The sequence below is a fragment of the Plecotus auritus genome, assembly GCF_963455305.1.
Source record: "Plecotus auritus genome assembly, chromosome: 5".
Classification (NCBI taxonomy): domain Eukaryota; kingdom Metazoa; phylum Chordata; class Mammalia; order Chiroptera; family Vespertilionidae; genus Plecotus; species Plecotus auritus.
The window spans coordinates 183,556,379-183,579,200 of NC_137776.1; the positions used below are offsets into that span (position 1 = coordinate 183,556,379).

General features: G+C 65.8%; 1 protein-coding gene across 6 annotated transcripts in view; it reads right to left on the bottom strand.

The window, feature by feature from the left end:
• AK8 (adenylate kinase 8) overlaps positions 1-22,822 on the bottom strand; it is a 72,415-nt gene that overhangs the window by 22,503 nt on the left and 27,090 nt on the right. For all 6 annotated transcript variants that reach the window (XM_080667914.1, XM_080667917.1, XM_080667918.1 and 3 more), the window contains one exon: positions 11,967-12,108. In XM_080667914.1, coding sequence (XP_080524040.1) covers positions 11,967-12,108 — 142 coding nt within the window. The remainder of the gene's footprint in view (positions 1-11,966; positions 12,109-22,822) is intronic.

Here is a 22,822-nt window from a genome sequence, read left to right on the forward strand (position 1 = left end):
TGCCACAGCTCCGCCGTGTGGGCTGCGGGCCTGTCACCGCCACCCGGGCCACGGCCTGGGGCTGGGGTGCTGGGGTGCTGGGGCGCTCCACCCTTCCTGACCCCAGGCTGTGACCCCGCCGCCCGCCCCACCCACTGCCCAGGGGGCTGCCAGTCCCCATCCCCAGCTCCATCAGAGCACAGCCCTGGCTCTCAGAGCCGGCCAGCCGGCGGGGGCGCTGTGGCGGGGCCGGCCAGCAGGGGGCGCTGTCACCAGCAGGCAGCGAGCTGGAGACCAGCTGGTCTGGAGCTCAGGGCTAGTAACTCCACCCTCCTGGGGCACTTTGCTAAGCCCCGACTCCAACCACTTCCGACACGGGCTCCCACACTCTGTCGGGGCAGCCCCTCTGCCCTGGGGCCCCCGAAATTATTTAAATTGGCCGATCCACAGGAGCCCGCAAAGCCCAGGCTGCCCCACCCTTGCCTTGCACATCACGCTGTGACCCGCCCCAGGGTGCAGCTCCCACCTGGCCCCGCCTGCCAGCCAACTGTGGGCGACTCCTCCGCCACCTCTCCCGGGGTCTCTGTGACGCCTCCCCCATCACCACAACCTTGAACGCATGAAACAGCACGGACCCCCTGGCCGGTTTGGTTCAGTGGATAGAGCTTCGGCCTGCGGACCAAAGGATCCCGGGTTCGATTCCAATCAAGGCCACGTACCTTGGCTGCAGGCTCCTCCCTGGCCCTGGCCCTGGTTGGGGCACGTGCAGGAGGCAACCAATCGATGTGTTTCTCTCACATGGATATCTCTGTCTTTCCCTCTCCCACTCGCTCTAAAAATCAATGGGAAAATATCATTGGGTGAGGGTTAAAAATAATAACTAAATAGAAACAACTGTCCTTTTAATAATAATAATAATAATAATAATAATAATAATAATAATAAATAAGACAGCAGGGGCCGGTGATGAAGGTTTCTCATCTTTCCAGGACTGGGTTCCACTCCTGCCCTAAGTTCCCGTTTGTCCGGCTCCGTGGAGTCCCCGACAACAGTGCGACTTTCGTCGTCTGTTTGCAGAATCATTCTTCTGCCCATGTGTCACCAGGTGAACGGAATCGTCTTCCTGGGACCAGAGGGCATCCACCTGCTCAGAGCGGCCGAGGGCCAGCCTGACCACAGAGCTGGGCGGCTGGTATTGGGCAGGACGGGCCAGCCCTCCTCCCCGGAAGCCTGTGAGCACGGACAGGCGCGGGGCTGCACGGACAGGGACAGAGCTGCACGGACAGACATAAAGCTGCACGGACAGGCATGGGGCTGCACGGACAGGCACGGGGCTGCACGGACAGGTATAAAGCTGCTGCACGGACAGGGACAGAGCTGCACGGACAGGGACAGAGCTGCACGGACAGGCACAGAGCTGCACGGACAGGGACAGAGCTGCACGGACAGGCACGGGGCTGCACGGACAGGCACGGGGCTGCACGGACAGGCACGGGGCTGCACGGACAGGGACAGAGCTGCACGGACAGGCACAGAGCTGCACGGACAGGCACGGGGCTGCACGGACAGGCACAGAGCTGCACGGACAGGCATGGGGCTGCACGGACAGGCACGGGGCTGCACGGACAGGCGCGGGGCTGCACGGACAGGCACAGAGCTGCACGGACAGGCGCAGGGCTGCACGGACAGGCATAAAGCTGCACAGACAGGCACAGAGCTGCACGGACAGGCACAGAGCTGCACGGACAGGCACGGGGCTGCACAGACAGGCACAGAGCTGCACGGACAGGGACAGAGCTGCACGGACAGGCGCGGGGCTGCACGAACAGGGACAGAGCTGCACGGACAGGGACAGAGCTGCACGAACAGGGACAGAGCTGCACGGACAGGCATGGGGCTGCACAGACAGGCACAGAGCTGCCAGATAGGCACGGAGCTGCACGGACAGGCGCGGGGCTGCACGAACAGGGACAGAGCTGCACGGACAGGCATGGGGCTGCACAGACAGGCACAGAGCTGCCAGATAGGCACGGAGCTGCACGGACAGGCGCGAGGCTGCACGAACAGGGACAGAGCTGCACGGACAGGCACAGAGCTGCACGGACAGGCGCGGAGCTGCACGGACAGGGACAGAGCTGCACGGACAGACATAAAGCTGCACGGACAGGCATGGGGCTGCACGGACAGGCACGGGGCTGCACGGACAGGGACAGAGCTGCACGGACAGACATAAAGCTGCACGGACAGGCGCGGGGCTGCACGGACAGGGACAGAGCTGCACGGACAGGCGCAGGGCTGCACGGACAGGCATAAAGCTGCACAGACAGGCATAAAGCTGCACGGACAGGCACAGAGCTGCACGGACAGGCGCGGGGCTGCACGGACAGGCGCGGGGCTGCACGAACAGGGACAGAGCTGCACGGACAGGCACGGGGCTGCACAGACAGACATAAAGCTGCACGGACAGGCGCGGGGCTGCACGGACAGGCACGGGGCTGCACGGACAGGCACAGAGCTGCACGGACAGACATAAAGCTGCACGGACAGGCGCGGGGCTGCACGGACAGGGACAGAGCTGCACGGACAGGCACGGGGCTGCACTGACAGACATAAAGCTGCACGGACAGGCGCGGGGCTGCAAGGACAGGCACGGGGCTGCACGGACAGGCACAGAGCTGCACAGACAGGCACGGGGCTGCATGGACAGACATAAAGCTGCACGGACAGGCACGGGGCTGCACGGACAGGCACGGGGCTGCACGGACAGACATAAAGCTGCACGGACAGGCACGGGGCTGCACGGACAGGCACGGGGCTGCACGGACAGACATAAAGCTGCACGGACAGGCGCGGGGCTGCACGGACAGGCACAGAGCTGCACGGACAGACATAAAGCTGCACGGACAGGCGCGGGGCTGCACGGACAGGGACAGAGCTGCACGGACAGGCACGGGGCTGCACTGACAGACATAAAGCTGCACGGACAGGCGCGGGGCTGCAAGGACAGGCACGGGGCTGCACGGACAGGCACAGAGCTGCACAGACAGGCACGGGGCTGCATGGACAGACATAAAGCTGCACGGACAGGCACGGGGCTGCACGGACAGGCACGGGGCTGCACGGACAGACATAAAGCTGCACGGACAGGCACGGGGCTGCACGGACAGGCACGGGGCTGCACGGACAGACATAAAGCTGCACGGACAGGGACAGAGCTGCACGGACAGGCACGGGGCTGCACGGACAGGCGCGGGGCTGCACGGACAGGCACAGAGCTGCACGGACAGGCGCAGGGCTGCACGGACAGGCATAAAGCTGCACAGACAGGCACAGAGCTGCACGGACAGGCACAGAGCTGCACGGACAGGCACGGGGCTGCACAGACAGGCACAGAGCTGCACGGACAGGGACAGAGCTGCACGGACAGGCGCGGGGCTGCACGAACAGGGACAGAGCTGCACGGACAGGGACAGAGCTGCACGAACAGGGACAGAGCTGCACGGACAGGCATGGGGCTGCACAGACAGGCACAGAGCTGCCAGATAGGCACGGAGCTGCACGGACAGGCGCGGGGCTGCACGAACAGGGACATAGCTGCACGGACAGGCACAGAGCTGCACGGACAGGCACGGGGCTGCACGGACAGGCACAGAGCTGCACGGACAGGCATGGGGCTGCACGGACAGGCACGGGGCTGCACGGACAGGCGCGGGGCTGCACGGACAGGGACAGAGCTGCACGGACAGGCGCAGGGCTGCACGGACAGGCATAAAGCTGCACAGACAGGCACAGAGCTGCACGGACAGGCACAGAGCTGCACGGACAGGCACGGGGCTGCACAGACAGGCACAGAGCTGCACGGACAGGGACAGAGCTGCACGGACAGGCGCGGGGCTGCACGAACAGGGACAGAGCTGCACGGACAGGGACAGAGCTGCACGAACAGGGACAGAGCTGCACGGACAGGCATGGGGCTGCACAGACAGGCACAGAGCTGCCAGATAGGCACGGAGCTGCACGGACAGGCGCGGGGCTGCACGAACAGGGACAGAGCTGCACGGACAGGCATGGGGCTGCACAGACAGGCACAGAGCTGCCAGATAGGCACGGAGCTGCACGGACAGGCGCGAGGCTGCACGAACAGGGACAGAGCTGCACGGACAGGCACAGAGCTGCACGGACAGGCGCGGAGCTGCACGGACAGGGACAGAGCTGCACGGACAGACATAAAGCTGCACGGACAGGCATGGGGCTGCACGGACAGGCACGGGGCTGCACGGACAGGGACAGAGCTGCACGGACAGACATAAAGCTGCACGGACAGGCGCGGGGCTGCACGGACAGGGACAGAGCTGCACGGACAGGCGCAGGGCTGCACGGACAGGCATAAAGCTGCACGGACAGGCACAGAGCTGCACGGACAGGCGCGGGGCTGCACGGACAGGCGCGGGGCTGCACGAACAGGGACAGAGCTGCACGGACAGGCACGGGGCTGCACAGACAGACATAAAGCTGCACGGACAGGCGCGGGGCTGCACGGACAGGCACGGGGCTGCACGGACAGGCACAGAGCTGCACGGACAGACATAAAGCTGCACGGACAGGCGCGGGGCTGCACGGACAGGGACAGAGCTGCACGGACAGGCACGGGGCTGCACTGACAGACATAAAGCTGCACGGACAGGCGCGGGGCTGCAAGGACAGGCACGGGGCTGCATGGACAGGCACAGAGCTGCACAGACAGGCACGGGGCTGCATGGACAGACATAAAGCTGCACGGACAGGCACGGGGCTGCACGGACAGGCACGGGGCTGCACGGACAGACATAAAGCTGCACGGACAGGCACGGGGCTGCACGGACAGGCACGGGGCTGCACGGACAGACATAAAGCTGCACGGACAGGCGCGGGGCTGCACGGACAGGCACAGAGCTGCACGGACAGACATAAAGCTGCACGGACAGGCGCGGGGCTGCACGGACAGGGACAGAGCTGCACGGACAGGCACGGGGCTGCACTGACAGACATAAAGCTGCACGGACAGGCGCGGGGCTGCAAGGACAGGCACGGGGCTGCACGGACAGGCACAGAGCTGCACAGACAGGCACGGGGCTGCATGGACAGACATAAAGCTGCACGGACAGGCACGGGGCTGCACGGACAGGCACGGGGCTGCACGGACAGACATAAAGCTGCACGGACAGGCACGGGGCTGCACGGACAGGCACGGGGCTGCACGGACAGACATAAAGCTGCACGGACAGGGACAGAGCTGCACGGACAGGCACGGGGCTGCACGGACAGGCGCGGGGCTGCACGGACAGGCACAGAGCTGCACGGACAGGCGCAGGGCTGCACGGACAGGCATAAAGCTGCACAGACAGGCACAGAGCTGCACGGACAGGCACGGGGCTGCACAGACAGGCACGGGGCTGCACAGACAGGCACAGAGCTGCACGGACAGGGACAGAGCTGCACGGACAGGCGCGGGGCTGCACGAACAGGGACAGAGCTGCACGGACAGGGACAGAGCTGCACGAACAGGGACAGAGCTGCACGGACAGGCACGGGGCTGCACAGACAGGCACAGAGCTGCCAGATAGGCACGGAGCTGCACGGACAGGCGCGGGGCTGCACGAACAGGGACAGAGCTGCACGGACAGGCACAGAGCTGCACGGACAGGCGCGGAGCTGCACGGACAGGGACAGAGCTGCACGGACAGACATAAAGCTGCACGGACAGGCATGGGGCTGCACGGACAGGCACGGGGCTGCACGGACAGGGACAGAGCTGCACGGACAGACATAAAGCTGCACGGACAGGCGCGGGGCTGCACGGACAGGGACAGAGCTGCACGGACAGGCGCAGGGCTGCACGGACAGGCATAAAGCTGCACAGACAGGCATAAAGCTGCACGGACAGGCACAGAGCTGCACGGACAGGCACGGGGCTGCACGGACAGGCGCGGGGCTGCACGAACAGGGACAGAGCTGCACGGACAGGCACGGGGCTGCACAGACAGACATAAAGCTGCACGGACAGGCGCGGGGCTGCACGGACAGGCACGGGGCTGCACGGACAGGCACAGAGCTGCACGGACAGACATAAAGCTGCACGGACAGGCGCGGGGCTGCACGGACAGGGACAGAGCTGCACGGACAGGCACGGGGCTGCACTGACAGACATAAAGCTGCACGGACAGGCGCGGGGCTGCAAGGACAGGCACGGGGCTGCACGGACAGGCACAGAGCTGCACAGACAGGCACGGGGCTGCATGGACAGACATAAAGCTGCACGGACAGGCACGGGGCTGCACGGACAGGCACGGGGCTGCACGGACAGGCACGGGGCTGCACGGACAGGGACAGAGCTGCACGGACAGGCACAGAGCTGCACGGACAGGCACGGGGCTGCACGGACAGGCACGGGGCTGCACGGACAGGCACAGAGCTGCACGGACAGACATAAAGCTGCACGGACAGGCGCGGGGCTGCACGGACAGGGACAGAGCTGCACGGACAGGCGCGGGGCTGCACGGACAGGCACGGGGCTGCACGGACAGGCACAGAGCTGCACGGACAGGCACGGGGCTGCACGGACAGACATAAAGCTGCACGGACAGGCACGGGGCTGCACGGTCAGACATAAAGCTGCACGGACAGGCACGGGGCTGCACGGTCAGACATAAAGCTGCACGGACAGGCACGGGGCTGCACGGACAGACATAAAGCTGCACGGACAGGCACGGGGCTGCACGGACAGACATAAAGCTGCACGGACAGGCACGGGGCTGCACGGAAAGGCGCGGGGCTGTACGGACAGACATAAAGCTGCACGGACAGACACGGAGCTGCACGGACAGACACGGAGCTGCACGGACAGGCGCGGGGCTCCTAGCATCAGGAACACGCGAGGTTCCCACGTGGCGCCTGCCAACGCCAGGCTCCTCGGAGGGTCCCCTGCGCCTCTCATCTCATCCTCACAACCGACGTCCCCAGTGGGCTGCCCTGTTGTCCAGCTGGGGAAACTGAGGCACAGAGAGGCACGTGACCTGGTGCAGGAAATTTGGGTTCTGAGTTTTCACTGTCGACGGCATTATCTTGGTCACATAGAGCATTTCCCCCTCACCCATCCTGCCCTCACACATTCTCCCAGCAAATGCACTCGGGCACCCAGCAAAGGGTGAGGGAAGACGGTGGGGCAACCATCTGAGGGTTAAGGAAACTGAGGCTCAGGAAGGTTAAGTGGCGCTTACCCAGTGAGCAGCAAACAAAATGGTCATGCAGATGCATCAGCTGTCGGGGCACTCTGGGGCGGGAGGGCCGTGCGAGAGGTGGCTGCCAAACGCTGAAGCAGGGAGAGGCCCGTGGGGCTGCCCTGTCCCTGAGGCACGTCCCTGAGGCCCGCGAGACCACCCATCCCTGAGGCCTGCGGGGCCGCCCTGTCCCTGAGGCCCACGGGGCCGCCCTGTCCCTGAGGCCCACGGGACCACCCATCCCTGAAGCCCACGGGACCGCCCCGTCCCTGAGGCCCGCGGGACCGCCCCGTCCCTGAGGCCCACGGGGCCGCCCCGTCCCTGAGGCCCGTGAGGCCGCCCCGTCCCTGAGGCCCGTGGGACCGCCCCGTCCCTGAGGCCCACGGGGCCGCCCCGTCCCACCCCAGCACGGCCACGCTCCGTCGTCACCCCGCACCCAGACCCCTTGCTGAGGCCAGAGCTGCTTCCTGCAGAGCGTTCAGTCTGAGCTAAAGCGCTGCCCCCGCGTGGGCCTCTGCCTGCGGGCCACTCCGGCCGGCCCTCCCTGCCCCGTCCTTGTGCGCAAGGGCAGGGTGACCCCAGGACCCTGTGCAGCGGCGGCGACGGGGACCCGTCTTCAGGAAAGAGCTTCTTCCCGAAACAAAGGCCGGTGGAGCCCGCGGCGGTGATATGCATTCCAGCCCATGTCTGCTACGCGCGGCGGCGGCGAGGCGGGGTCAGCCGGGTTCTATTAGCTCAATTAATGAGGAGGAGATAAGGCTAACATCCCGCACGCCCGGCGGCTCCGTGCGGAGCTGGAGTAATGGAGTTATTAACCTCCGTCAGCCACTGAAGCTGGCTGCTGATGCCAACTCCATTTCCCAGTTCAGGCTCCATTAATGGGCTGTTTATTACCCCTAATCCGCGGGAGGGTCCGCGGCAGAACGGGAGGACCGCGTGGTGATGAGGGAGAGAGAGAGAGAGAGAGAGGGAGAGAGAGAGAGAGGGAGAGGGAGAGGGAGAGGGAGAGAGAGGCGAGACACCTTCTCTCGTTTGCATTTTAATTTTTCTTTGGTCCATCCCTCTGTGCTCTTAGACAGCATAGCATCCTTCTCACTGGGGACACGTTAGAGATGGCAGAGCCGTTACCCCAGGGCCTACCGTGGCGTCCCTGAAAACACAGTGTCACGGGGAACCAAAAAGGAACAAGCCTGGCCCGGCCGGCGTGGCTCCGTGGTTGAGCGTCGACCTAGGAACCAGGAGGTCAGGGTTCAATTCCCGGTCGGGGCACACGGCCGGGTGGCGGGCTCGATCCCCAGCGTGGGGCGTGCAGGAGGCGGCCGACCCATGGTTCTCTCTCATCATGGGTGTTTCTCTCTCCCTCCCTCTCTTCCTCTCTGAATCAATAAAAATATGTATTTTTTGAAGAGTAACGAGCACGTGGATCCCCCCGGAGGCTCGGGCGTGGAAACCACGTTCCCTTGTGCCGCGTTCCGCCGTCTGGACGAAGCGCGGTCGCATGGAAAACCAAAGCAGCTCTCGGCAGCGTGACGGGTCCGCGTTGCGACGTGCCCTGCAGGTGACTTTTCGGGGCACCCCCCTCTGCCGCGTGCTGCCGGTGAACGAGGAGCTATCTCCCCAGGCGCCAGCCCCGGAGCCTGAATGCCGTCCGGGGGCAAGAAACGCGCGCAGACGGCCATCGGAGAAGAGACCCTGGGGCAGCGGTCAGTGACCTGGACCCGCCCACGCGGGGCAGAGTGGCCGGCCCCTCCGCGGCCACCCGCCAGGGCAGGACCGCGCTGGCCACTGCAGCCTCCTCTGACGGCACCGGAAGTCAGAGGCGCCTGGGCGACCAGTGCAGAAACAGACCGACGGCAGCAGGGCACGAGCGTGTCCGACGGTGAAGACAGGCCGCACCCAACGCGTCCGGAAGGCGCGCTCCGGTGACCAATCGCTCACAGGCCCCTGCGCTTGGCACAGCCACAGGCTGTCCAGGCAGAGCAGAGGCCATGCGACAGACAGGAAACCAGAGAGAAAGCAGCTTTGCAAGCCAGGGACAGGGTCGGCGCTAAGCGTGGCCGGCAGGAGGCATACAAAGTCACGCCAAGAGCTGGCCGGGCGGGACTCTCCCGGCGGCTCCAGGCGAGGGGCGCAGCCCGGAGCCCCCATCACTCGCCTGAGCAAACCTACTGCTCAGGGCTGTGGAGCGGAGTGGGGGAGCCCTGCAGCCGGCGCCCCGGCAGGGAGGAGGAGGAGGATGCTGGTTAAAGACGGAGGTCGGGCGGGAGGGGAAGAGGTCTGGGCGGGCCAGAGCGTCAGTGCGGAGAGAGGAAGGCGTTCTTGTCAGCACCAGCGCAGCCTGCGCCGACCCAGGGCCTGTTTGAAGCCTGACCCCCCCGCCCCCCACCCCGGCCCCGCCACCCGAAATCTGACCGGCTCCCAGGCCCGCTGACCGGCAGGGCTGCCTGGGTCCCCTCCTGGCTCCACCCCCAGCTCCCTGGAGGAAAGGAGGGGCTTTAGCCAAAGCCGACCACACACCCGCATGCGCTGGGAGCCAAGTGCGAGGACTGTCCCTGCTGACCCGGGCTCTGCGGGATGCAGGCACACAGCTCCGTAGTTTAAAAAATAACAATAAATAAAAACAAAAACAGCCACACCACAGTTTCGAACGTGCACAAAACCACCTGGGGGACACACACGAGTTCCTCTAGACCAGCCGTGGGCAAACTACGGCCCGCGGGCCGGATCCGGCCCGTTCGGCTGTTCTATCCGGCCCGCGGAGCCGAAAGAGCGGAGGGTTCTCTTGCTCTCCCCTCCGCTCCTTTACTTTGAATTTATATTAGTTCACACAAACACTCCATCCATGCTTTTGTTCCGGCCCTCCGGTCCAGTTTAAGAACCCATTGTGGCCCTCGAGTCAAAAAGTTTGCCCACCCCTGGGCTAGACCACCGTCTCGGCGTGACTCCTTCCTGCCCCCACATTTAGCCCGTGGAACCGAGAGGGAAACGGTGTAGCCACGCTCCTCACGTCCTGCCACCATCCTGCCGCCTGCACTGCCACCGGCCTCCCCGGGGACCTCTGAGCCACAGCAGCAGCTCTGTCGGGGCCTGAGCAGGGGACGCGACCCCAGGCCTCGCCCGCCAGGAGCAGGTTCAAGGCCACGGCTTGCCTGCCGCTCCCTGTAGCGCCCGGGGAAGGAACCGAGGCGGGAAAGGGAGTCTGATTCCCGGCCAGCTTCCCACCCTCCACCAGAGCCGCCCTCCCCGTCGCCAGCAAACATTCGTTTGCAACGGAAATACCTGCTACAGGGCTGCGGCTGCAATGGAGGGCTCTCCGCCGGCGGGAGCCTACGGGAGAGGCCGGCTGGAATGGAGGGCTCTCTGGCCGGCGGGCGCCCATGGGAGAGGCCGGCTGCAATGGAGGGCTCTCCGCCGGCGGGAGCCTACGGGAGAGGCCGGCTGGAGTGGAGGGCTCTCCGGCCGGCGGGCGCCCATGGGAGAGGCCGGCTGGAATGGAGGGCTCTCGGCCGGCGGGCACCCGTGGGAGAGGCCGGGCATAGGCCTTTGTTTCTTTCCTCTTCTTCCTTCTTCATTTTGTTTCCATATTTTCACTATTGTTATTACATTTTAACAAACTTTATAGCCCATCATGTTTGTTCTCAAATAACTTCTCCTCCTCCTTTTTGACACATCAATTACTCGGTTCATCTCCCTCTCGGGGCGGCGCGGCGGATATAATTCAGCGCGACGCGCCGTGGGCGCGAGGTGGGAGCCAGCACAACACGGCACTTGAACACCCCCCGTTATTAGCTCCCGGGAGAGATTTACATTTGACAAGGAGACAATAACTGTGTTTCCTGATAAGCCAAAGGGGTCTCTTTCTGTGTCCAATAGACAGAGCAGCTTGCCCTTCCCAATAATTCTATTTACTAGAGTGAATATATTTTAATAATAAAATTGATATATATGTAAATTGAATTCCATCTCATTTCATCGGACCCCCTAAAAAAAAAAGAAGAGGCTTGGTGGACGGTTTTCCTGCCTGGATGACAGGTCCGGGCCGTGGGCCCAGATTGATTTCTGGGCTGTAATTCTGTCGAGAGCCCGCGTGCTTTCTCACCCGCCGCCCGAGTCCCGCCCCGTGCCCGCCCAGGGCTGGGGGGCTCACTCTTGAGGGCCTCTCTCTTCCTTGGCCTTTATCTGGACCTGACGGTTATGGCGGAAATCACTTTCTGAATTAATCATGAACATGTTTAACGAGAGCAAAGCCGGGGAAGCGGAACCACAGAGATGAGGCAGGAGTGGGGACATGACCTCGGGGAGGGGAGAGAACGCGGAGGCGATCCGAGGCCGCGGGACTAAATCCGCACGGGCCCGCCCTCGGCTGAGGGTCAGGGGAATTAACCGCACGACCCCCTGCATCTCAGAAACGGGCTTCACTCCGCCGTGAGCAGAGGAGCAGCCACTGGCAAGCGCGCCTAAATCACAGGGTCTCGGCCCTGCCGCCCCGTTTGCTTTGGAAGGAGCAGCCTGGTCCCTCCCGTGGGGTGGTGGGCGGGCCGGGGAGAGGGCCCTCCTCCGGGGACCGTGAAGGCCCGGGGACTGGGAGCTGCGGGCCGGGCCGGGGAGAGGGGCCCTCCTCCGGGGACCGTGAAGGCCCGGGGACTGGGAGCTGCGGGCCGGGGAGAGGGCCCCCCTCCGGGGACCGTGAAGGCCCGGGGACTGGGAGCTGCGGGCCGGGCGGCCGCTCACCTGTTGGGCTTGTGGCCCATGGAGTCCAGCAGGTGCGCCTGGTCCAGGTCCCGCGGGAAGCCGTGCAGCACCCACCCTCTCTGCACGCAGTCGTGTTGGCTCAGGCGCTGGCTCAGCACCTTCAGGACGAGGCTGTCGGGGACTGAGAGAGGGACAGGGTCACGCTGCCGCCCGGCGCCTCGCTGACCCCCAGGAGCGCGAGGGAGGCCGGGCCGTGGGCTGCCGAACTGGACTTGCCCATGAACTGGACTGGCAGAGGCGGGTGTGGGTGGGCAGGACGGGGGTGGGGGGCGGTGCCCTTTCCCAGTGACAGAAGAACGTGGCTGCCTGAGACGGTCAAGGGTGACCTGACCTTGACCTTTCCCTGACCTAGACTCTCTTGAGCCATGCCCCTCGGCAGCCCTGGCCCCCAGCCCTCCAGCAGGCTGTGGCCGTTTCCCGGAGGACCCAGATTTGCAGCAAAAGACTCTTCCCAGGGGCTCACCAGGCGCCCCCCAGGGCTCGTGCCCCGCCCACACGGGATCACAGGGTGCCCGCTGCCCCCTCCCACCCCCACCTCCTGTAAGACTGGACTCTCTCAGGAGCTCAGTTCTGGTCAGACGGAGCCTGCGGTCACCCTGGGCGGGGAGAGCGGAGAAGCCTCCTGTTTACATTCCACAGCTGACATTTCCCCGAAGCCGGCTCTCTCCTCGGATCCATTAAACGTCCCGTTGCTCACGTTCGGCGCTCAGCGCTCTGGCAATCCGCTGGGCACCTGGGCACCGCCTGCACTTCCTCCCATCCTCCCAGGAACGCTCGGTTAGTGCTGCGAATGCGGCCGAGGGCCGCCGCCAGGGCTGCAGCCGGGGCCATGCGGGGTCTGCCCGGTCTGCCTCCCCGCACCGGGGGTCAGGCACCGGGGGTCAGGCACCGGGGGTCAGGCAGGGGGGTCAGGCACCGGGGGTCAGGCACGGAGGTCAGCCATCGGGGTCAGGCACGGGGGTCAGACATCGGGGTCAGGCACAGGGGTCAGGCACAGGGGTCAGCCATCGGGGTCAGGCATCGGGGGTCAGGCACCGGGGGTCAGGCACGGGGGTCAGGCAGGGGGGTCAGGCAGGGGGGTCAGCCATCGGGGTCAGGCACCGGGGGTCAGGCACGGGGGTCAGGCACGGGGGTCAGCCATCGGGGTCAGGCAGGGGGGTCAGCCATCGGGGTCAGGGAGGGGGGGTCAGGTGAGCGTCGAGGGTCTGAAACCTCCCGAAGATGCCTGAGGGCTGACAGCCAGGTGGCTCGGTGAGAGGTGCAGGTGCAGAAACTCCGCTGACTCTGCTTTCCTTGTGGCCACGACGCCCCGGCGACCCCATCACCAGAAGCAGAACCGCACCCCAAGTCGCTCGCATCCCCGCATTTGTCCCCGTGTCTCCAGCCCTTGTCTCCCAGGCCCCGGGGAAGAGCAGAAGAGGGCTCGCCCTGACGAGAGCTTCTGGCCACGCAACGCGAAGGAGGCCATCCCGTGAGCCCCTCTCCCGCTGGCACCGGCTGTGGCTCCCCAGTGCTCCGAGGGCAAGAGCGGCCCGCCCCACGGCCAACAGGGCTCGCAAGCCCCACTCCTGCCTCCCAGCAGGTGCCTCTCCCCACGCCCCCCCCCCCAGCACACAGCCCCCCATCCAGGACACCCGTCACAGGTGCCTCTCCCCACGGCCCCCCAGCGCACAGCCCCCATCCAGGACACCCGTCACAGGTGCCTCTCCCCACGCCCCCCCCCCCCAGCGCACAGCCCTCCATCCAGGACACCCGTCACAGGTGCCTCTCCCCACGCCCCCCCCACCCCAGTGCACAGCCCCCCATCCAGGACACCCGTCACAGGTGCCTCTCCCCACGCCCCCCCCCAGCGCACAGCCCCCCATCCAGGACACCCGTCACAGGTGCCTCTCCCCACGCCCCCCCCCCCCCAGCGCACAGCCCCCCATCCAGGACACCCGTCACAGGTGCCTCTCCCCACGCCCCCCCCGCCCAGCGCACAGCCCTCCATCCAGGACACCCGTCACAGGTGCCTCTCCCCACGCCCCCCCCCAGCGCACAGCCCCCCATCCAGGACACCCGTCACGCCTTGCCCGGGGCGAGCCTTGGGACTCAGCCTCCCCCAGGACGGTCCTAGGGCCCCGGGCCTCTCTCACTTCCCTGGAATGCCCGCCTCTCAGGAGACCACGCCTCCTCCCTCCCCAGATGACAGCCGCGCGTAGTAGGTGCACAGCAACCACGCAGATGTGTTCAAACCAAGCAGGCCAGACCCGGGAGCCAGTGGCGGAGGGCGAGAGCCCGCCGAGGCCGCAGCCCCCTTGCGTGCTGGCTGCCCTCCGGCGCTCCCCTCCCTGCGCCTCGCTCCGCATCTGCCAACGGGGACGGACGGCAGATGTCGCCACGGCGTCCACGCGGCCTGGGGACTTCAGGGCGCTGTGCTTCCAGCCCGGAGGCCGCATCCTGCGGACGGCTGACGTGGAGCAGGCTGTCAGCTATAGGCTGAGACCGCGGAAGCTCGGGGCCCTGTCCGGCCTCCGGCCACATCCCAGGGCTGTGACCTGCGGGCGCCCCTCGCTCCTGGGCAGAGGCTCCGCGGCCGGCATTCCGGGCTCCTCCGTGCGTGCGGGGGCACTAGCTCCCCTGTGGGGGACGAGGAACCCCCAGAGGACCTGCCGCCCTCGAGGTCCCCAACCCCGCCGGGGAGCCCTCCCCGCCTCCCCCCGCCCCCCGCCGCCGAGGGGGCGAGTCCACCCCAGTGTCCGGGGGCTCTCTGCCCTGCGCCCCGTTCCCTGCAGGCTGCTGCCTCCTTCCCTGCCGCACCCGCTCAGCCCAACGCGGCCTCTCCCGGAGCCGCTGCTGTGCTCCGTGGGTCCACACTGTCCTTGTAACACTGACCCCGCCTCGTCCTCACTCAGACGCTGTCGGTGGGGCCTCGGTCTCTCCATGAGGTCGGCCGCCTCTGGCCCGATTCCCGGCTCAGTCACAGCTCGGGGCGCCCCACGGGCTGGCTCTCGGATGCCCTGTGAACCCCGCCCCAGCGACGCGGCGTGCACACCACCCTCCGTGAGGCCTCGTGCCCGTGCCTCGGGTCTCTCTTCTCTCGGCAGCCTCCCTTGGCCTGCAGGTGATGAAAACCACAACCGTTTCTTTCCTGCCGGCCGTGCGCTTGGCACAGGGGTTGGTGGGAGTCGTGGGCACAGGTGAGAGGTGCCCAGGCCAAGCAGGGACCCTCCCAGTCCCCGTGCCCCCGGGACACCTGGCCCCCTCTGTCCTGCCTGGCGAGTCCTGTTCAAGGCCTGGGCGCAGCCAGCCAGCCGGGCACCTGGGCACAGGCAGCCCGCTCTCTCAGACAGGACCCCAGAGAGCCGGCGCCGAGTGAGGGGGGTCCAGCCCCGACCCCCAGTGGCAGGGAGCCCCAGGGCAGAGGGATAGACAGAGGGACAGAGAGGGACAGACAGGCTTCTCCCGCCCCCTGGTGCCTGCCTGCTGCTCCCCGCTGCCCCCTGCTGTCCGTCGGCGCTCTTGCATGCCGCCCACCAGTCAGGGCCCCTGGCCCGGCTCAGGGCTCAGCTGGGGAGGGAGGGGCACCAGGGGCTCGGGCTGCTGGCCTTGGCCCCAAAGGACCCGGGGACAGCGGAGAAGAGGAAACAGCTCCCAGGGCCGGACCTGAAGGCAGGAAAGGCCGGGTGGACCCACAGACCCAGAGGAGGTCTCGGTGACCCTCCTGCCAGCCCCCGGCAAACCAGATTAAGCTGAGCCTCACCACACACTGCACCCCCCCCCACAGTCTCCACACACTGCACACACTGCACCCCCCCACACACACTCAGAAATACACACACACTGCACACCCCACACACACTGCACACCCCCACACTCTCAGAAACACACACACTGCACACCCCCACTCTCAGAAACACACACACCCCACACACACAGCCTACACACACTCACACACACTGCACACCCCCCACACACACTCTCAGAAACACACACACACCCCTCACACACACTCAGAAACACACCTACATACACACTGCACATCCCACACACAGCCTATACACACTCAGAAACACACTGCACACACCCCACACACACACTCTCAGAAACACACACCCCACACACACAGCCTACACACACTCAGAAACACACCTACATACACACTGCACATCCCACACACACAGCCTACACACACTCAGAAACACACACACATACACACACACAGCCTACACACACTCAGAAACACACACACATACACACACACACCCCCCACACACAGCCTACACATACTCAGAAACACACACACACACAGCCTACACACACTCAGAAACACACCCACATACACACTGCACATCCCACACACACAGCCTACACACACTCACACACACTGCACACCCCCCACACACACTCTCAGAAACACACACACCTCACACACACAGCCTACACACACTCACACACACTGCACACACTCCCCACACACTCAGAAACCCCCCAACACACTGCACACTCCTCATACACATTGTACACACATACCTGTGAGACACGCTCACACACACACACACACACACACACACACACGCTGTGCCTGTCCTGTAACTCCTTTCCCTCCTCAAGTCCCTGAAATCAAGGCAAAGACACGTGGTTCCCCGTCAGGTTCGTGAGACTCGGCATTTGCTTCCCTTCCTTCCCGGCACCCCAAGGCAGCTGCCGGCGCCACCCGCCCGCTCAGGAGGGCCCGTGGGAGAGGGGGAAAGGACAGGACTGGTATTCCCACCCCCGCACACTGACGCCTGGAAGGAAGGGGCTCCCCTCCCGCGTTTCATCCGGAGGATGTTGGGGGCTTGGCCAGGCAGGGCGGGGACCCTGTGGGCCCCCAACATACTACCACTGTACTTCAACAAAAGCTATTTCTGGGGGAGACTTAAAAACCGCCTTCCCCTTCCCCGATGGCGCCGACTCCAGGCAGCTGAGCCTGCACCCTCCTCGCTGCCGCCGCTGGAAATCACCAGTCTCAGCGGGACCTGCAGCGCCAACAGGGCCGCGCGGTGACCTCTGCCGCCGCCGTTTGTTTGTTATTCACTGCCACCTGCTGGCCGAGCCGGGCACTGCGCCCACACGCCACAAACGGTGACCCTCTGGGGAGACACGCAGGGTTTGAATGGGTGGCAGCCCGCACCTCCAGGCGCTGGCCCTGGCGCCTCCTTGGTAACGCCCCAGGCAGGCTCCGCGTGGCCCCTGGGTTTCCGGAGTCTGCACTCAGCGCCTCCGCTGCTTGACAGTGACACTCACCGCTGCTTGGCGGACAGCGGCCGGGACGTCGCTTTCTGAACGCCGGGCTCTTCGGGGCTAGAAACGCACGCTGTCCCCGCGCTCTTACCAGTTAGGAGCATGTTCGCGCTGCTCGCCCCTCGAGATGGCCAGCCCCGTCCCCTCACCCCTATCACTCCCGCTCTGCCACGTCCCCTCGGGCGGGGAGCGCAGACAAGATCGCGGCCGCACACGGCTGAGGCGCCCGCAGCCGCCAGGCGAGCTCTCCCACCGCCACCGCCACCGCCACTGCCACCGCCACGCCACCGCCAGCTCGTCTCTCCAGCGAGGTTCCAGATGGGGAAAGACCGTTTACAATACAGACATTCTTCTGTACATAAACGGTACTGCACTTAGCAAATTAATCAGACTTTCAATAAACTGCTCGCCCGCACTGCATGGCGATTTGACTAGTTCTTCTTACCTTAGAACCCGTGTTGGCGCCTCCCGGTGACTGTGAGCGGGGAAACGGGAAGGAGAGGCGGCCGGCCGGGCTGTGGGGGCCGGGGCTGAAGTGGAGGGTCTCACAGCCACCGCCCCCCACGGGCCTAGTTTACAGAACAGGGTTCCCCTCCATGCTCATGGATTCGGGGCTCAGACGAGTCAGTCCCCCCACTTTTCAAGGGCCGTGAGAATGCACACCCCTGCCCCTGGGATCGGCGAGGAGGAAACCAGCAGCTCTGGGAAGCAGGGAGCAGGTGGGAGCCCCGTTTCCCGGGGTGGAAAGGACGCGATGGCGGAGTCATTTAACGAGCGTGTGCCGTCCTGCCCGCTGTGCGCCCGGCTCTGCCCTAAGCATGTATTGAACACCGGCATTAACGCCTGGGATCTTCCCAGCAGCCCCGTTTTACAGATGAGGAAACTGAGGCGCAGAGAGGGGACGTGACCTGCCCACGGCCGCACGGTTGACAGGCAGCGGGCCCAGAGTGAAGGCAGATGACCAGGCTCTGGGCCACGTGCCCCGTCGCGCTCTCCCCTGCCTTTGGGGGGCAGGGGGACAGCGTGAACCCTGCCCTCCACCTGCGGGCCCCTCGCGTGCTGTCCGGAGCTCGCCCTGCACTCACAGCCCTGGCTGAGTCCCACTCGGGCCCTGGCCCCGGGGCAGGCAGCGCAAGCAGAGGCAGGCGCTCTCCAGCCCCTCTGCTGCCCTGCCAACACCCCCTCCCCCGCACCCCCACCCGCACCCCCACGTCCCCTCCCTCGGAGCCGTGTGGACAGGTGCTGAGCTGAAGGGCACGGGCCGCGCTCCCCCTCACCCGTCACAGCTGTGCCGCGGGCCCCGCGGGGAAGCCTTGAGCCGGCAAACCCCAGCCCGTCTCCTGTCCCTGATCTGACGGGGACGCAGCCGCTGTCGGGGCGAGGGCCCGCAGCGCTCACCGGGCCAGCCCCTCGCAGGCCCCGCTCCCAGCCCGGGAGAAGGAGCCGGTGTCAGGGACGGTCCCCGCGGCCCGGGCTTCAAGCCGCACCTGCCGCGGGGGTGCGCCGAGACCTGCCGGCCGGGGCCTCGGGCCCAGCCTGTCGCAGACGATTTCACAGCTGAGTGGCTGGCGGCACGGCCGCCGGGAGGGAGACGCTTCCAGCGCTGCGGTCAGAGCGAGAAGGACGCGGCGTCGGGGCCCACTTAGACCGGTCAGACTCACGGCGTCTCCTCCCGTCTGCGGCCACGGAGCCGGCCACGGAGCGAGCCCGGGAACCCCGTCCAGCACGCCCCCACGGGACAGCCCACGGCCGGGAGCGAACGCCGTGGACGGAAGCATGAGTGAGCGAGAGCCCCTGCGGCCTCCGTTTCCCCGCTGGTCCGGCCCCTGAACGAAGCCTGGTGACCTCGATGGTGACAGACCCTGCGAAGCCGCAGGGGAAGCATCAGTCCCATACAGCAGGCTGCACGCACTTCTGCGACGGAAGTCTGGTCTTAGGGACACAGGGAGCCGGGCCCTCTGACCCCATTCTCTCTACGTCCTCCTGGGCAGGCCCTGCCACGGAGCGCTGCTGCAGCTGGGCCTGCCCCCCGGCCACACCTCCCACAGCCACGGCCCCCCCGCCACACCCTCGCATGGTCCCTCCCAGCCATGCCTCCCACAGCCACAGCCCCTGTCACACCCTCGCATGGTCCCCTGGCCACGGCTCCCACAGCCACGGCCCCCCCCCATCCTTGCATGGTCCCCCTGGCCACACCTCCCACAGCCACGGCCCCCACCACACCCTCGCATGGTCCCCCCGGCCACACCTCCCACAGCCACGGCCCCCCCCACATCCTTGCATGCTCCCCCCGGCCATAGGCCCCCCTCAACCAGAAAGCCTGCACCTCCTTTCCAGGAGGAAATCTGTGTGGCGGTCCCAGCGGAAAATGAGAAGTCGGACTTGTAAAAAGGACTCACTTCAAAAGCGCCGCCAGGCCCAGGCGAGGCCCAGGGAATGTAGCAAGTGCGGGGCCGGTGACCCCCCGCCGGCAGCCCTGCAGTGGGGGCACCCGGGGCCCCCAAAGACAGACAGGGAGGACACACCGGGGAGGGAGGCCGATGAAACGTATGTTGAGTGAGAGAGTAAATGAGTGTGTATCACCGACTGCCTGGACCATGCACACGTGTGTGTGCGTATATGTGTGTGTGTGTGTGTGTGTGTGTGTGCGCGCGCGTTTGTGCAGAAAAATGAAAGAGAAACGTGGGGTTTTTCAATCATAAAAAGGGAGTTGCACCACAGGGCCCCTAAAGCTTGTGAAAAATTAAACTCGACGGATTCAAACTGTCCTATTTCCACTTCAAACGCGGAGGCGCCAAGCTCTTCCCACCTGAGCTTCAAACGCCGGCACCTAGAAAGTTCTCTCACAACACGCAGCCCCCGCCCCAGCGCCGCGCTCCGCCTCTCCCTCCTAATTACACCCGAGAGTCCATCCACCCGCCGCTGAATAATTCAGCCGGCGGCGCGGGTACATACCGCGGGCTGCCGGATCGGGGTCCCCAGGCCCCTCCGTGGCGGGGCGCCCCGGCTCCCCCCCCCCCCCCCCCCCCCGGCTGCACGCCGCCTCCTCCTAGGACGGGCAGGTTTACTTTGCCTTTCAACTCAGCAAACGCTGCGATGTTCAACAAAAGCAAAAAGCCGCTCTATTGTCGCACCTTTCGTGTGCATTTAGCGATGAGGATATTAATTCCCCCGAAAAAGGAGGTGCCCCCCTGGGACGTGGATGTGCGGAAGGCTCTGGAAAACGCTCCTAATCACCCCCATTTGGGGCTGGTTTGTCTGGTCTGTGCCGGGAGGGCTGTGCCGGCTGGGGGAGGGGGGTTCTCATTACCAGGAAGGATGCAAATTAGAGTCGAGTTTCCCTCAAATCCCCCGCCTCCTCTCAGCTCCCCCCGCCGCCGCCCCACGAGGGCCCTTCTCCAGAGGGAAGCGCGGAGGGCAGCCAGGTACCGCTCAGCCGCGGTCTGTCTCCCTCCGTATTTCTCCGCGCGTCGGGACCTGCTTTTCGGGGGAGCCGTTGCTCTCCTGCCTGAAGGCCCGAGGCCTGGGTGTGCAGCGGGGTGTGGGGCCCCTGTCGCTGGCTGCGTGGCTGTCGGGGATGCTGACGGGCGGGCGGGGCGGGGTACAGGGCTGGGGTGAGTTGGTCGCTCGCGGTGACCCGGTCAGCAGGCCAGCTGGCCGGTGTTGGAACGCACACCCCTCTCTGCCGGGGACGGGGCACGTGGGAAGCTGACGCCCTCACTGCTGGTCCCAACCCGACCACCCCACCCGGTCCGCGTGCAGAGCAGACGGACCGAGACAAGCAGCTCACACTCAGAGCAGAGGCCGGCAGCACACGGCAAGGCAGCCTGTGGCTGTCGGAATGCCTCCCCTGCGTGGCCGGTCAGGGGAAGCCCACGCAATGGGCAAGCAGGAAAACAGCCAGCAGAGCCGGGCGAGCCTCTCTTCCGTGCCACGAATTAGAGCCGCAGTCGGGGGCCAGGTCATATCTACCACCCACTGCCACACACACAGCCACACGCAGCCACATGCACAGCCACACACAGCCACACACAGCCACACGCAGCCACACACACAGCCACATGCAGCCACACACAGCCACATGCAGTCACACGCAGCCACACACAGCCACACGCACAGCCACACGCAGCCACAAGCAGCCACATGCTGCCACATGCACAGCCACACACAGCCACATGCACAGCCACACACAGCTACATGTGCAGCCACACACACACACCACACACACGGGGCCATTCCTTACAGCTGGAACCCCAGGACCAGGGCAAATTAAAGCTGTGCAGACTCCGGGGTGGACTGAGGCGGGTGAGCAGGGCTGTTGTCACATGAAGTGAAATCTGGGGACCCGGCGCCCAGTGGGCAGGGGTGGATGGCTCTTTCCTGGGGAACTCGGGGCCCTGCGGTGAGAGGTTGCCTAGGGAACGAGGGCTCGAGGCTGTCTGTCTGACTTGGGGAGAAAAAGCACGTTTGCACACGTGGCCGCCGTGCAGAGAGGCGACGAGCCCCGCTTTAAATGGCGTGCAAGCAGCTGAGAAGCTCTTTTCCGCGTCCGGGACAGTGTTCACTGTTTGGTGCCCACGTCAGAGTGACAGGGGCTCCCGCAGCCGAGTCGCGTGGCCCAGGGCCGACGGGTGTGCCGTGCGCAGCCCGACTCGGGTGCCCGTGACGGGGATGCTGAACAGGGAGGGGGCGCAGGCCCCGGAATAAGGTGCTCTGCGTGCGCTTGAGGCCGAAGGAGCGTAGGAGGCCAGCCCTGTAGATTCCCAAGCCCGGGGCACCGAACGGGCACCTCCCCACGCCGCTGTCCACGCGCGTCCCGGGAGCCCAGGGCCGAGAGGTTTAGGACGAGCGCGAGGGGCCCTGGGGCCTCTGCCCGTGGACGTGGAAGATGGGAAGGCAACACGGTTATTAATTTCGCTGCTGATCCGAGAGCGGAGGTGTTGGCAGCCCGTGAGGACACGGGAGAACATGACTGAGTCTGCAGAGGTCACGGCTGGGACATGGCATCGGGGCCCCGCGGGGACGGGAGGAAGCGCTCCACGCGGCCAAGGGCGACATCTGGATCTCGTCGCGGCCGGCGGATGCAGGGGCGATGACCGCAGGGCGGCCTGGACGCTCCGGTGACAGGGCTGCGGCTCGGGGGCTGCGGCTCAAGGTGAGCGAGCGGGCGAGAGCCTGAGCAGCAGGGACGCAGGGCGGACCAGGAGGCACAGCGGCGGCCGCGGCCAGCGGCGGGCAGAGCGGCCCGCGGAGGCGGCTGCACCCGGGACACCGCCTGGCCCTGGGGGTGGCGGGTGTGGCTCTGCACGGGGCTGGCTCCCCGCAGGAGCTCTGACTGCCGCTCAGAGGGTCAGAGGGGCCAGGGTGTGCCCCAGGGGGACAAGGCCCGTGTCCTTACCCGGAGCCTCTGCCCGTTGTCCCCTGAGCCCTTGCCCCTGGCAGGTGCCCGGGCGGACATCATTGGGGGTGGCCGGGAGCCTGCCTCGGGAATGGGGCTGGCACTGAGGGCGGGTGCCTAAAACACACCCAGGCCCTAGCTCAGGCGTCTTCAAACTACGGCCCGCGGGCCA